General features: G+C 31.1%; 1 protein-coding gene across 1 annotated transcript in view; it reads left to right on the top strand.

Moving 5' to 3' along the window:
- Positions 1-884: 884 nt before the first annotated feature.
- LOC106469225 (two pore calcium channel protein 1-like) overlaps positions 885-15,042 on the top strand; it is a gene marked incomplete at its 3' end in the record, with an annotated part of 44,387 nt that continues 30,229 nt past the window's right edge. Inside the window, exons 1-2 of the mRNA XM_022397677.1 lie at positions 885-1,298; positions 10,030-10,199. Of these exons, the coding sequence (XP_022253385.1) occupies positions 1,133-1,298; positions 10,030-10,199 (336 nt within the window). The remainder of the gene's footprint in view (positions 1,299-10,029; positions 10,200-15,042) is intronic.

The following is a 15,042-nucleotide window of genomic DNA, read 5'->3' as shown; positions in this document are numbered from 1 at the left end:
ACTTGTGTTGCTAAAGTTTCGTCGGAACGAATTTACGGGAAATCAATTAACAAACCGAGACGTAACAATACTTTAAAATTCTGTTTAATGCATTTTTAACTGATAAAAACCTGAAGCAATTGTAAAATTTCCTCGTAAATTTTCTAGTTGCTCAATCCTATACATACAAATATGCTTGTTCTTTCCCAGCTACAAATAATCCGTACATGAAAGTTTTGCGTCAGATTGTGGATTTATATTAGGCATCATTCATTCATTTATCATTCCCTTTCAACTTGATGCTCTACTTTTACAGATGCTACGTGCAGAAACAGAGAGACAAATTAAAACATTTGAGGGCAATTTCACTAACATCCAGTATGTTAAATCTGTCGAGATATGTTATAACTATTGTTGGGCCAGCATCAGTTTTGGAACTCCCCAAAAATACAATTTTGGCACTTTTCTATTTATTGATTTGAAATCCCATTGATAATATGTTGTTTTATTTACGAATACATATATTTTGATCGAAGCGTTTTTTGTTTTGTTCTTGTACAAAGAAAAAGTTGAGGTGTTGGTATATAAGATCACATTTGCTACTAGTCCTAAAATGAATTACTGTATTGCAGTGTCTGTGTATGTTTGTTATTAAGCCCAAAACTACAACGGGCTATATGAGCTATGCCCACTACGGATATCAAAACCCGGTTTTTAGTGTTATAAGCCTTTAGACGTATCACTGAGCCACAGAAAGAGGACAGGGGGAAAGGGGGGGGAGTATTTGTAATCCCATATATAACATATTTTATTTTTGAATTAATACATTTTTATTGAAACATTAGTTAGGGCTGAAAGTGAAATAACCGATAGTATTGTAGTAATTTTTCACTAGCTTTCTTAATTTTTTTTGTAGATATTTGATGATAAAAATTGTGGCAAAACAGAGAAAATGCTCGAAATTTATTTAAAGAAAAGTGTTTTGAATAGAATTTAGTAACTTCAGGACATAGTTCAGAATATTTAAATTCTATGCACAGTGCTAAGATCAAGAAAATGTTCTGTGAAAATACTGGAACAGTCACGAGATAAGTAAAGTATTATGTTAATATTATTAACGTTCTTATCTTGAGGTACTTACTTTCGATTAAATATGGCAGAATGTGGAAATGACGACGTATGTTCGGAAAGAAATTTCGAACATGTTTCTCAGTCTGTTGGTTTCGAAAAAGAACTTCACGAAGAGCAGAAAGAAAAACTTATAAGACAAGGGTCAGAGTTAGATATACATCAACCTCCCGCTCAAATATTTTCAGACGGTAGGAATTTTGCGTCATTGTTTTATTTCTCAATTTTTAGAAATCGAATCGATATTTGTTTACAGTTATATCTCGTGATTCGTTAACCATGTATGGGCCACCTTAAAGTTAAACGCTACAATTTACAAATTACATGATAATTGGTATAGTGAAAATTATGTAATACTAATAACACTTAACCTTATAAGTTTTTTTGTTTTTTTTTTAAAGTGTGGCATAAAATACTGCCTAGGTTTACCTTGCACTCGAGTTACAGTTTACACTCAATGACTTGGATCGACAATCTAGTATGTTCATCTTGTCACTGGGCATATGATAAAACTGAAAGCTGGAGCACAAAAACCTTGATTTTGCATCAGAGTATAAATTAAAATGATAGTTTGGGTATTTGCAAGAGTAAATCCATTATTTTTCTTTAATATTTCAAATAAAATGTAACTTACAATAGAAACTTGCTTAGTTGTAAACTTCTCAAATTGTGTACTTCATCTTAACAGTCTTAAGTTTAAAAACAGTTTTTGTATTTTGTTAAAAGATTTTCTTCAAAAAAATGCAGTTTAACATAATAAAACTTATTTAATTGTGCACTTCATCTAAAAAAAGTTGTGTTTTAAGATTTTTTCAAAAGTATAGTTTAAAATGATACTGATAGTCTTGCTGTGCTCATTTGTACTTTTTGGGTGTCTATAGCCGTGTATTATTATAACATAGAATGCAAGAAATCTGTTGGTGATTTCATGCTGTCCTTCAATCCTTGAGGAAAGTAAAAAATTTAAACCCACTCATTAATTTCTCAAGAAAATCCTTAGTTCTCATTTTAAACATCTGTAGGGTGCTGGCCTCAGCTGTTGCTGACAGCAGCTCCTTCCATATTCAATCTCTTTGCTGGAATAACACTGTTGCACAACAAAAAAAATTTCTCTGCAACAAGAAAAAATGCAATTGTTTCCGAGTAACTTGAGGATGCTGATTGTAAAAGTCATGTTGAAAGTTAGTGATCACCTCTACTGGCTCTAGTTTTTGAATTGTGATAAATTTATTCAAAATATTCTTATATATCTTGGAAATAACTTTTTCTTTAATAACTATTTATTCATTGTAAATTGCATTTAAGAATGTTCAAAAACAATACATAATAGCAGTACCAGTTTAAAATAGCAATGAGTATAATGAGGTTATACTGTAAGACCCCAATAAGTGCCACCCCACTTTAAGCTGATTTATTATAAAGCTCATGTCTCCTTGTGAGATTATTTTTTTCACAAGAAAGAAAAAAAATTATGAAAATCCATTACTCTCTGAACAATACTTTTTCATACTAATGGCAGTAGTAGTGCACTAAATAATTTTTATTTAGTAAAATAATGCAACAAAGAATAATATCATGGAAAAAGGAGACAATGTTCCATAAGTATCACAATTTTTCTGGTGTTTCTAGTGATCAATATGAACTGTTAAAAATGTCATCCACCTACACAGTATCATTCCTGTGAGAAAAAAAATGTTTTCTTAGGAAACAATCTACAAATCTCTGTACAGAAATAAAGTAATATAATATGTCATTTGGTTGACAAAAATCTTGCCTGCTATTGGTTATAACAAATGTAAACATAAGAGAGAACTACATGTATTGACAAATCCTGAAAAGAGGATCTAACAGGAGGGGTTTGATTTTTTATTTGATGGCTCTGTAACCAAACAGATTGAAGGCTAATAAAAATTTGCTTTTTTCCAGTGATGATGATGATATAATGAGTAATTTACGTTTAATTTATCAGTACGTAAATAAAACACTTGTACATCATTCACAGGTAAGAAACAATGCCTTCAGTTACTTATCTCCATAGATGTAATGTTAAAATGACTGTTTAGAGCTGATTCGTTTATAGCTCTTTTCTCGGGAACCCTTCCTGACTGTGTCATCCTATACCTCATTTTCCTGTAGTTCTCAAGCATATCATCAATCATCGCAAAATAGTTTTCATCTCTGTGATTCTTAAGACATTTTTGACAACCAATATGAATGTTTTCCAGGCAGAAAGTTCTTTCTGAGTGAGTACTGTTTCAAAATCACCATTTCTCGAATCTGTGTCCCAGCAAAGATACCTCCTTTCATTTTTGCTTCACCGATTTTTGGAAATTTGTCAGACAGATAACTGAAACCATTACCATCTTTGTTCATTCCTTTTATATAATTCTTCATAAGTCCCAGTTTAATATGAAGTAGGGGCAGAAACACATTTTGAGGATTCACTAAAGGTTAATACTCGTTATTCTGTTTCCCTGGTATATAATTCTCTCTCATTGGCCTTTCCTTCTTTTTGAAATGATTTTTATCATTTCAGCTGTTTCAGAGGCACAAAAAAGCATCAATGTGTGAAATATCCACTCTGAAGGCATAGTAGGAGTGCAATAACTTTTAGATCACCACATATATTCCACCTGTGGTGATCATATTAATGGCCTCAAGTATAATCTGCATGCTTTGATAAGTTTCTTTCATGTTCACAGCATGAGCAACAGGGCTTGAGTTGTGTAAATTTATCAAGTTGATCTTAGTTTCATAGCCCCTATGTGGTGGGTGGTCTTGGAGCTGCCAAAGACCCCCTGAAGGTTTATGGTTTTAGATGCATTCTGAGCTATTGACCTATCAGAGTCTTCAAAAACTAGATTACTATTCTGTTATGCTTTATTGTTCATTTTCATATTTTAATAGTAAGTGTGTTTTTATGTTTAGTTAAACAGTAACAATGAAATTGAATATTTACTTAAAATTATGAGTATATGCACATAAGATCAAGTTAAGTGGTCCATCTTAGATCTTCTCTTGGAGATGTATATTGGGTATGCTCCCACAGAAAATAAAAATGTAATTAGAATCATAGGTATATAGTTTCATCATTTGAAGTCAGTATTTTGGACATGGTTTAAGTAATAAATTTTGGGTATTTTAACACATTTTATATAGATTTTAACTGTATTAAATTACACTTATATATATTACCCCCCCCCCTACACACCCACACATTATATTACATAAGTAATAACAATTTCTTAGAGATCATTAATCAACCAGTATTAGAAAAATATATATATATATATTTTTGATCAAATTATTGAATATAATATCAGTGAAAGATAAATGAACTCATATTACAATGTTAAAAAAATTAATGTGAACAGATTTCATATACTATTTATACTTAAAAAATTTCCATAAGTTTTCGTATGACTTTTGCATGTATTTTTTGGGATTCTACAGTTCTAGCCTTCATGTCATCCACTTTACAGTGTTTTTGGTGTTAGGCCCAGGATCATAAAGACCGAATGATGGCACCACAGATTTGATACATACCAGAGAAGACAGGTTGGGCACTTTTAGGAATGATCTCAAGTAGTTCAGTGTTGTGTTCATTTTTTTAAACCAATGTTTGCATGCAGCTTTAGAGACAGCTATTGCAGAAACAGCATTGATCACTTCCTTTATTCTGTCTGGAGGACTTTTATGTAAACCTTCAATATGACACTGATCAATATAAGCTTGAAGCTCAAGTGCAGCTTCAGAGAAGTCAAGGAAGAAAGTGTCACAGAGAATTTTAAGCTTATCTGTGCCATAAGCAAGGGGGCAATCAGCTGGCCATGAATGATGATGGTTCTAAAATTTCTAGAGCATCCATGAATTTGTTAATTTCTGTGGAAGAATGCCCATAATTGCACATTAGTAGCTTTTCTAAATTAAAAGCCAGGATTTTTATTACATATCCATCATTAATCTGAACATCACATTTGTTGCTTGTTTCAAATTCTGTATTTTTGAAGTTCATGGTCACATCTGCCAGCATGGCCTCCTTTGCAAAACAGCCAGGACATTGAACCATTGAAATGAATATCCAGACTTGTGGCAACTGATTAAATTTTAATCTTGATGCACTGGGATAGATCTATTTTGAAGATCCAAAAATAATGACAAGAGCTTTCTCAAAGCATCATCTATAACCCAAATTTTGAACAAAGTTTGCTTCTTTCATTCTTGATGCAAGACCTTCAAATGTCTTTCTTATATGTATGGGCCAGTCTTTGTCTTTAGATGCCTAATCACAGTGCTGCTGAAGGGCAGTGTATGAGAGACATTATGTTACCCAGAATCTTTCCTACAGACAAAAAGTTATTATCAAGATCAGCACAACACTGATTTAGTTCCCTTCTGCTTTTTGGAGAGAGTGATATATGCTGTACAACATGTCAAAAAAAAAAACATTTGAAGTAATCCAAACCATGTACCTCTTGGACAATATTACCCACAGCTAGTTCAAGCCTATGTGCTAAACAATGCCAGACCAAAAGATTGGAAAGTCCTTTGTCAGCCTCAGAGCTACACCTGAATTTTTACCTAACATTATAGAACAACCATTGTCAGTGAAACAAACCAGTCTGTGCTGTAATACATCCTTACTGAAGATGTGCTGTCAGTGTGGATATCTATATAGATTCATCATCTGACTTTTCCAGTTCAACCAAATCCAGGAAGAATGTTACAGGTTGACATTCAACAACATACCAAATGTATATGATTGATACAGCATGTTGATTGACAATTGTTGACTCATCAACAAGAACTGAAATTTTCAAACCTATGTCTAAAATATTTGAAATAAGTTTTTCTTCATATCTTTTGCAATGTGATTGCAAATTTCATGATAGCTGAATGAGCTGTATAGGGTTCTACCAATACACAGTCTAATTAGTTCTTGAACTTCAATTTCAAAGAGATAGTCAGAGTAAGGATGACCATTCTTTGTAACTTTATAGGCTGTACACAGCATCGGTGCTTTCTAATGAAAGTTCATTCATGCAACTAACTCCTTTCTCAGTTTTCTCTTTATGAGCCTGTTTCTTGATTTATTCAGCCTTGATATTTGCTCTACTTTCTTTGTGTTCAAAGATTTCTTTCATGAGAGATCTTATTTGTTTTTTCATGGTGTCTATGTATGATTAAACTGACACAGTCACCCACTCTTGTGCTAAATGCACATGTTTTTCTGAATGGCCAATAAAGTTCCCTACCTCTTGAGAAGTGGTACATCCTATTTCTCTGCCTGATGAAGTCTACCAAGGATATTGCTGAACTTTTGAGGCAAATATTTTTCTTATTCAGCATTTGGGAAAAGATTGCAAGCCAACTACAAGGCTATCATGAAAGATGTTCATGTGAAGGACATCTAATTCTTGTCATGGTCACATGATGGTTTTGCTTCTCCTGCTCCATATGCTTGTCCTGTGAACATGATGCACCTTCATTAAGTTCTGTTTTTTTTTTTCATATTTAGAAACTTTCAAAGTCAATGCAAAATAATCAAAATTTGGTGGGGTTTCATGTTCACTGTTGAAATGTTGTCCTGGTAGTTCCATATTAATAGATATTATTGGCTTGAAGAATTTTGATATGCCAGTTTGTAATTACCTTTTCTTTGGTATTGACATTTTCCTAGAATATGAAAGAAATATTTGGCAAAAGTATACCTACTTTCAATAATATTTTACTATCAGTAAATAAATATGAAAAAAAAAAAAAACTTAAATAATAGAGGCCTAGATACAAATATAAAGTACTAAGGGTAAGCCTAGTATTGGTAAGGTGATACTTGGGTAATTCACATTCACTTAAAAACAGAAATGAGAAAGAACATAACAAACTCATAAAATATTACTCTTTTACTGTATATACTTCAATAATTTAACTTATGCTGTTTATATTTGTCAATTAGTGGCACTGAGCTATGGGTAACTCATCAAGTAGATATTGTTATTTTGGGAATAATGTTACAAGACATAATTTGATCTAGAAAATCTGTTGTTGTTTGATGGCTGTTTTACTTAAACAAGTCAGTGTTAGAGTCACTTGTGATCAGTATGTTTTCCTTGATAATAGTTTCGATTATATTGACTAAATTAACTGTGAATTCTGGTATACTATTATAGAGTGGCATACAGTGTACAACACCAAGGGCTAAATTTAATTTTGGCTGTTTTTGACATATTTTAATAAAAAGGCCATCAAATATTTCTGTTGAATTGTTTTTAAAAACAAGGTCAAACCTTAATTTGTGCTTTTGGATAAAAATTGCAATCCATTCACCTCCTGTGTTGTTACATTTATGTTTCATTATCGACACACACTCATCAAATTGAATAGAGTTTTTTAATGAATTATCTAACCAAGTTCCTGTAAATATTAATACATCCAAATAGAAATTAGTTTCATCATACAGAATGTCAAAAAATACATTGTATTCCAATTGTATTATACAATGTTAGATAATCAGTAACCTCATTCTCTTTGATGATGCTTTTAAATAATATGATTTCATAATTATTTGATGGTACCACTAAAGAAGAATTACGAATATGATTGTCATCAAAGTGTTATCATTCAGAGATGGAGGATGATCTTGGGTGGCCATGGAATATTTAAAATGTTTTCATACTGGTTTAAGTGGAAATTTTTCATAATTGAAGTGAGAAGGTGAACTAAATGATTGAATGGCAATTGAATATGAGAGAAAAGGAGTGATAAATTTGGTTTTACTCCTAAGGTAAATGAAAGGTAGTATAACATTATCTTGTGCAAAGATGGTGTGGAGATATTCAGTTTTACCAAATTGTTACCGTGGTAGAAAATTAAACTGTAACTTATGCAAAACTTCAGTTTATATAGTATATGTGTACATTGTAACCTGAATATGATTATAATACATACCTTTCCAAAAGCTTTTGACATTTTAGAAAAATGAAGAAGGTCAACGACAGTCTCTTATTTTGATTGTTCAATGAAATCACAATGTATGTTGACACAGAAAAGTAACTGAAATGTATAAGAATGACATGTTGCAAAGTAGGCCTGCATAAATAATATGACTTGGTAAAATTGTGATAGCTTATTTTTAAATTTACATATATCCTTGGACATTCTACAACAGGAGAATTTTCACAATAATTTCTTAAAACAGAAACAATGCTCTGGTTTGCTCCCCCTCAACTCCAGCCCTGCTGACCATTAGAAAACATTTGCTGATTTCAATTAACTACAGTTTACGAAAGAAAAAAATTATCAGTATACAACGTGTCATACCACAACATCGTGGACAATTTAAAACTTTAAAAGAATGTTGTTGTTTTTCCAGAATATAAGTAGCCCCCCCCCCTGAACCTCATGTCTTACAAATAATTACTCCCAGAAAAAAAAACCTAAATTTCATAACTAAGTATTTTACTATTGTTCCAAATTTATGTTATCTAAACCAGTGTTCAGAATAAGACTTACATGCTGAATTGTTTATCCAGCTGACAACCTATGAGCCAATTATGGTTGTCCACATTTAATTGAAAAACTTTGTTGACTAATCAAAATTACAAACTTGGTATTACATTGTTCTAAATCAAATATCCCACTGGAAAGCTCATGGATTGATAGAAAATTGTGATTTTTTTGAGGAACTTCATTAGGAAATATAAATCATGATGTATAATTAGGGTGACCAAGCATCCTGGTCTTGAACCTGTTGTCCATGAGTTCCAAAAATGCTGATGAATGCTTTAGAATGCTGACTTGTCCCAGTTTTTAAGAAAAGTTTAAAGTTTTTATGTAAAATGTGTGCCACTCACATACGTAGTTATATATCTATTAGATTATTGCATGCTTGCTGAATACTTGTGAATGAACAAAAACATTTGAGAAGTGTGAAGCATATATGAAAGGTTGCCTGCAGTTTGCTTCTCTGTTCTATTCTACATCAGGTGGTGGTCTATTAAACCTGTAATTATGTGGTTACCACATCAGATAACCAGAGATTGTAATTTTCTAAGGGCTACATACTCAAAGTTTTACTTTGAATGTTATTGTTTTGTTAGGCATTGTTTTAGTGGAAGTACCCTTCTCTCCATCCATCAGAAAATTTTGATTTAAAAAAAACTGCTTTGAACTCACTATTCACACAATTTCTGGTATATATTATTATTATTATTTTAATATGTCATCACTTATTAATTTTTTTAGAAATTGGATGATCTTAACTACAGTCACTATGAAATGTAAATGTCAGATAAAAATGTGGCATTATCAAAATCTTTTGAGTGGTGGATCTGTTATTTGTCCTAAGTTGTGACAGGTTTGCAAGACATAACGAAAATATATTGGTAAACAGAGTGTGTTGTCTTAATGATCACATTTGCATGGAAACTAGAAAAAGGTGCATATAAACATATTACTCATACTTTATATAGTACTCTGAACATGTCAATATGGACAAGATGCCTAGACTGTCATGGGATTGAGTCATGTCGCACGTGTAATACGGACATCTGATTAGTGCACGAGTTGTCTGGCAATAATATTTATTGTCTAAGACAACTGGAAACCACTTATTTTGAATACTGTAAACAGTATAGTACCTTCGAATATTCAACATCAAAATTCATTTTGAAGTACGAGACCATTTCTATTTTTTCAAGATGATCCATGTGCATTAAGGTTACATTATGCACTTTACAAACTTTGCGTATTATTTTATTATCAGCATTTATGAGCCATTTAATTGATGATGTGCCATTATGGTACACAGAGTTTCAAGCAGTTGAACTTTTTAAGATTAATTGTTAAAATGTATTAAGATGCTTTTGTTTTCAGATTCAATTGTATTTGTGTTAGATTTTCCAAATTGCTTTTTTTTTTCAGATTCAATTGTATCTGTGTTAGATTTTCCAAATCGAATAAGCACGTATTTTGATGATGATGATGGATCATTAAAATATAGAGAGCTTCAAGCACCTTTAGAAGAACATAACCATGAGGATCTTGTAAAGACCTGGGAAATGAACTACAATGAGGCATCTATTTATCTTGAGGTGAAAATAACATGCTGCAAAAAGTTAAAATTTTATTTTATTTTATTTGCATGAGATTAACCCTATGTGCACATGTGGGGATCAAAGTGTGCATGTAACAACATTTTACAGTTACATTCAAAATTTAATTAAAGTACCTTATTATCATTGTATCTCAATAAACTTGGCATCAAAACTTAGTTATTAAATAAAATTTTAATATAAATTTTAATTTCAAAAATAAATATTTAGATACATTCTCAGTCTTCACTTTTCTGTATCAAGTGATTTGTTTGCTTAAAATTGTTCATTTTAGATATTATTACTATCCACATTTGATGTCCTGAGTTTAATCTAAATTTCTCATTTTATTGATTTCTGTATAAGGTTAGCTTATTCTCATAATAGTAAGAGATTAATTTAACCACTTATAGCTTAGGTAGAAAGCCAGTTAAATCATAATAGTTTTAGATCATTGTATTTTTTTTCATATTAATATTTTATGTTCTTAGTTGCATATTTGAAAAAATAAAAATCATACTATATACTACTACCACTGTTATAGAGGTTACGTTTTGTCAGGATCTGAGAGATAAAAACAAAGAAGCCAGACATAAGTACCAAATTTCTTGTTTTTTTATTTGTATTTTTTATTGTTATAAAGGCAATTAAAATTTTAAACTTGTAAAGTAAGGAAACATGAATAAAAACTAAATACCTGTAATGTAATGATGGCTACATGCTAATCCTGTTATTCACAATAATTTTGCTTTTGAGTTTAAGGTGTAATGTAACATAAACCTTAATTTTCTTAAGTTAGAATATATCTAAATTCAAGTCCTAAATTATATGTGCTCTGTTTGTATTTTCAAGAAGGTCCTTACATTTAAATGATACTAAGTCTTGTAGACCATTGAAACAGTAATAACAGTACAAACACTTGCTAAGTCTGTTCTAGTCTTATGAAGTGGTAGATCATTAAATATGTTATTTCAGATGATTAAATTGCTCTGAAGGATTTCTATACTTAAATAAACTAGGGATGTATTTGGGTGTTTTATCATATGACATCAATACTTCCCAATTAATCACTTTCATAAAATTATTTAATTTTAAATACCATTTTTCCTGTTTTTTTTTATTGTGAGCTCTGTAAATGTCCTGTAAATATAATTAAGTTTAGTTACTCTCATGCAGTGATTCCTGTAGTGTAAAATACACAATACTCTGCAGATTAGCTATATTAATGAAAAAAATAAACCACACTTTTGGAATAAACTATAAGCACAAAGACTAGGAAACTAGTTTTTAACACTTTTGTGTGTCTTCTACAGTCCTACACAGTCTTTTGAGAAGAAAGTTACCCACACAGCTTGGGTGATACCCAATTATGAATTTCTGTGAGAACATATGGTCATGAAACAGTTAATCTTGAAGTGAGCTTAAGAGGTGTTTATGTTTGGTACCCTTTTAATAATAAAACTTTCAAAAATTATTTTCTTTATTTTATTTTTGTCATTTTGGTTGATTTGTAGTTCATAGGATGGTCAAGTCTGTTTATTGATTTCTAATTCTTGCCAAGAAATAGACATAATTTCTCCACCTCTAACTTGTAATAATACGATATCATTTTGCGTGAAACTTTTTTTATGCAAAATAGCCATATGTCTTCACATGATTGAGCCACTATCATATTCATAAACCAATGATCAGCTAGCATATTTTAATACCTTTACCTGGTTTTTCCCTCGGTTTCACATTGTTACCCCTTTGTCATGCTTTGATGGATTGGAACTTAGGTGGAGTTTTTAATTCTTTTGTTCTGGTTTCTTGAAATTTCTTGTAAATATTAAATCATACTTTTCTGTTAATAATCATGAGGTTGTAATTCTTCCTGTTTTCTAGTGCTCCTATCCTTTGAATCTTTCTCCAAGATTAGGGATATTTTTCTTCTCCTTGTTTGACTATTTTATCCTCAATCTACGTATCTTTGTTTTTTTTCTTACTCACCTTATGAGCTTGCTGTCCCATTTACTCTTTCCTTCGTGAGATCTGCATTGCAACCCCAACAACTTTACTGGGAAAGGTTACCCTTATCTGTTCTTCATGTTGCCTTGTTTTCTTCTCCAACTGTTGCCCAATTCCTCTCTGTGCCTGTAGGATTTATTTCATCAGGATGGTTTATTTTACGAATTAGACTCCCTCACTTTTATCTTGGAGAACTTCATTTGGCACATGACCTTCTTGTTGTAGTTTTTTTGGAAGTTGCTTGTTGTGTGGCCACTTCCTTGCATCTCTCCTCCAAGGAGGCCATCCATTATGGGACCTGTAGATCAGTTGTTTCTGTAATTACCCTCAGTTTTGGTTCATTTAGAGCTTGGCCCTTGAACTTTGTCCACCTGTAGACTTTATTTGCATAAAACTCTTGGGTCACCCAGGTTTTCTCTGAGGAGCTTTCTTTTTATATAATAAATTGATATAAAAGGTTATTGTGTTTTCATTCTATAATAATTTTGCTAATAATCCTTAGTGAATAATTTATTTTTTGTTGCTTCTGTATTTTTGTATATATTCCACAATTTTGTTTGCCCAAGATAGAAGTTGAAACTTTTTTTTTAAAACATGCTTGATGAGAACTGTACCATTATATATTTTTTTGGAATAAACAGTTTCTTAAAGTATCAGTCTATAACAATGTTATCCAAATACTTACACAGTACTATTAAGTGTAGTATCACTTAGTTCATTATGTTTGGTAATGTGTCTCTGACTTGATGCCATTGCTAACAAATGATTTTCAATGCTTAGACTTGATAATGACTTGCTAAGACTTTGTTCCAATTTTACTGTATTTTGTCTTGTACGGATACAGGAAATTACTGAAATATTGACATAGTGATATTTCATAACATTTTTGGTTTGTTAAATTACTTGTATATATTTCATTTAGTTTAAACATTTTTCAAATGGTGATTTAAAGAACAAATTTGGCTTTTCATAATCTACTATTAGAAGTTTTGATAATGTAAATAACTGAAATATTGACATAGTGATATTTCATAACATTTTTGGTTTGTTAAATTACTTGTATATATTTCATTTAGTTTAAACATTTTTCAAATGGTGATTTAAAGAACAAATTTGGCTTTTCATAATCTACTATTAGAAGTTTTGATAATGTAAATAACTAATCCATATTTAAGATGTTGACAGAAATTGTACATGTAATTGCAAAAGAGAACTTTGTACATTTAGCTTGTATTAATATAAATAACTAAACTATACAACAATTGCGTATGTTTTTTGTTTGTTTGTTTTTACACATTTATAATAAGATGTTTATCAAGTACATGTATTGTAAGTTTCAAATTTTGGTCATTGAAATTAATTTTATATATAAATTCTTTTTAGATTGTACTATATTTAAAAAATAATGACATTATGTGAATACTTATTATTTTATATTATAACTTGTCAATATTGGTAATTTGAGTTCCTAATTCGTACAAAACTATAGACTTGATATCTTGACATCACAAACTTCTAATTTGAGCAGTGCTGCATTCATCATACCACGTGACACACAAAAATGAATGTTTAACTGTTTTTTAATATTTACTTTTAAATTAAGAAATTTTATAATGTATGATACTGAAATTTGAATTATAATCTACAGTTTGATACTAAACTTACTGACATGAATTCATGAAATAGTAGTTCAGTAAAATTTTTACTGTGAATCAACAAATGCGATGCATGTCTTTTCACCCATGACCGATCTGGAAAGGTTAAACTTCAAACAAACAAACAGTGTTACAATTTAAAGTCATTCTAGAGAGAAAAAAAAGAGTATTTAAATTTATTTCATATTTTATTTATGGTGGTTACAAGGTTGGTCAAACTGTCTGACCCTGGATCATGGGAAGAGGGAAAATAACAGATAAAATATAAAATTGTACTGAAAAAAAATGTTTGGAATTTATTTAGGAGGTTTCAGAGATATACAAATGAAATTTGGCAATTATTAGATCAAGAAAAGTATTTTTAATCTTAACATGAAAGTCACTTTGCACTCAGAACAGTCAACACTTTGACTCCAAAGATTCAGAGAGAAATGTTTAGTAAAAATACCTGTTAAAAATTCTGGTTTTTTATATTCAAAAGACTTATAATGTTTACTGAAAGCTTGTGAGATTTTGTGACGATGCATAGAACATATTAGAAGCTATAGCATGAAAACTCCCTTCCATGGCCTTTGTGTCCCAACCATCCTTGTTGCTCATCTTACAGGGCCTTTTGTTTTTGGGTGCTAACTATACACTTCTACGCTCATTTATATTATTTGCTGGGAGCTTCCTTCTTGTTGGTAAGCTACCTCTCTTGGCCTGTCTTTATTCTGTCAACAGAGAAGCCTCTGCACCTTCAGATCTTCCATGTGGTTTACTCTTTGTTGGACATTTTGCCACCCTTCTGTACTCCAGGCGTCTTCTCTTACAGTCCTATATTCCTGTTCCTTCACTACACTAGTCTTGCCTGTTTCTCCATACCTACTCCTTTATTCATCCCCTCCCAGATTTACACACTACAGTCTTACTTGGGTGCCTCTCTGATCCTCATTAAATCTTCCAACACGGGGTCGGTTGATTTGACCGAGTCATGTGACCTTCTGTACTCGTTTAAAGTTGACATCAATTTAGTACTTATAACTTTCTATATATATTGGGTATATCTTCACGAAACTTAGCAATCTTTCAGTTAATATTACAAGTCTTTCACATACAAAAAGTTATATTTCTTAGTGAAGTTCTTTTAATAAAATAAAATAAAGTTTTGTCCATGAATATATTGAGTATTTATTTTGAAT

This window comes from Limulus polyphemus, unplaced genomic scaffold, assembly GCF_000517525.1.
Source record: "Limulus polyphemus unplaced genomic scaffold, Limulus_polyphemus-2.1.2 Scaffold3363, whole genome shotgun sequence".
Classification (NCBI taxonomy): Eukaryota; Metazoa; Arthropoda; class Merostomata; order Xiphosura; family Limulidae; genus Limulus; species Limulus polyphemus.
Note: the sequence above shows the minus strand (reverse complement) of the source record. Positions and strands in the feature narration are given on the sequence as shown.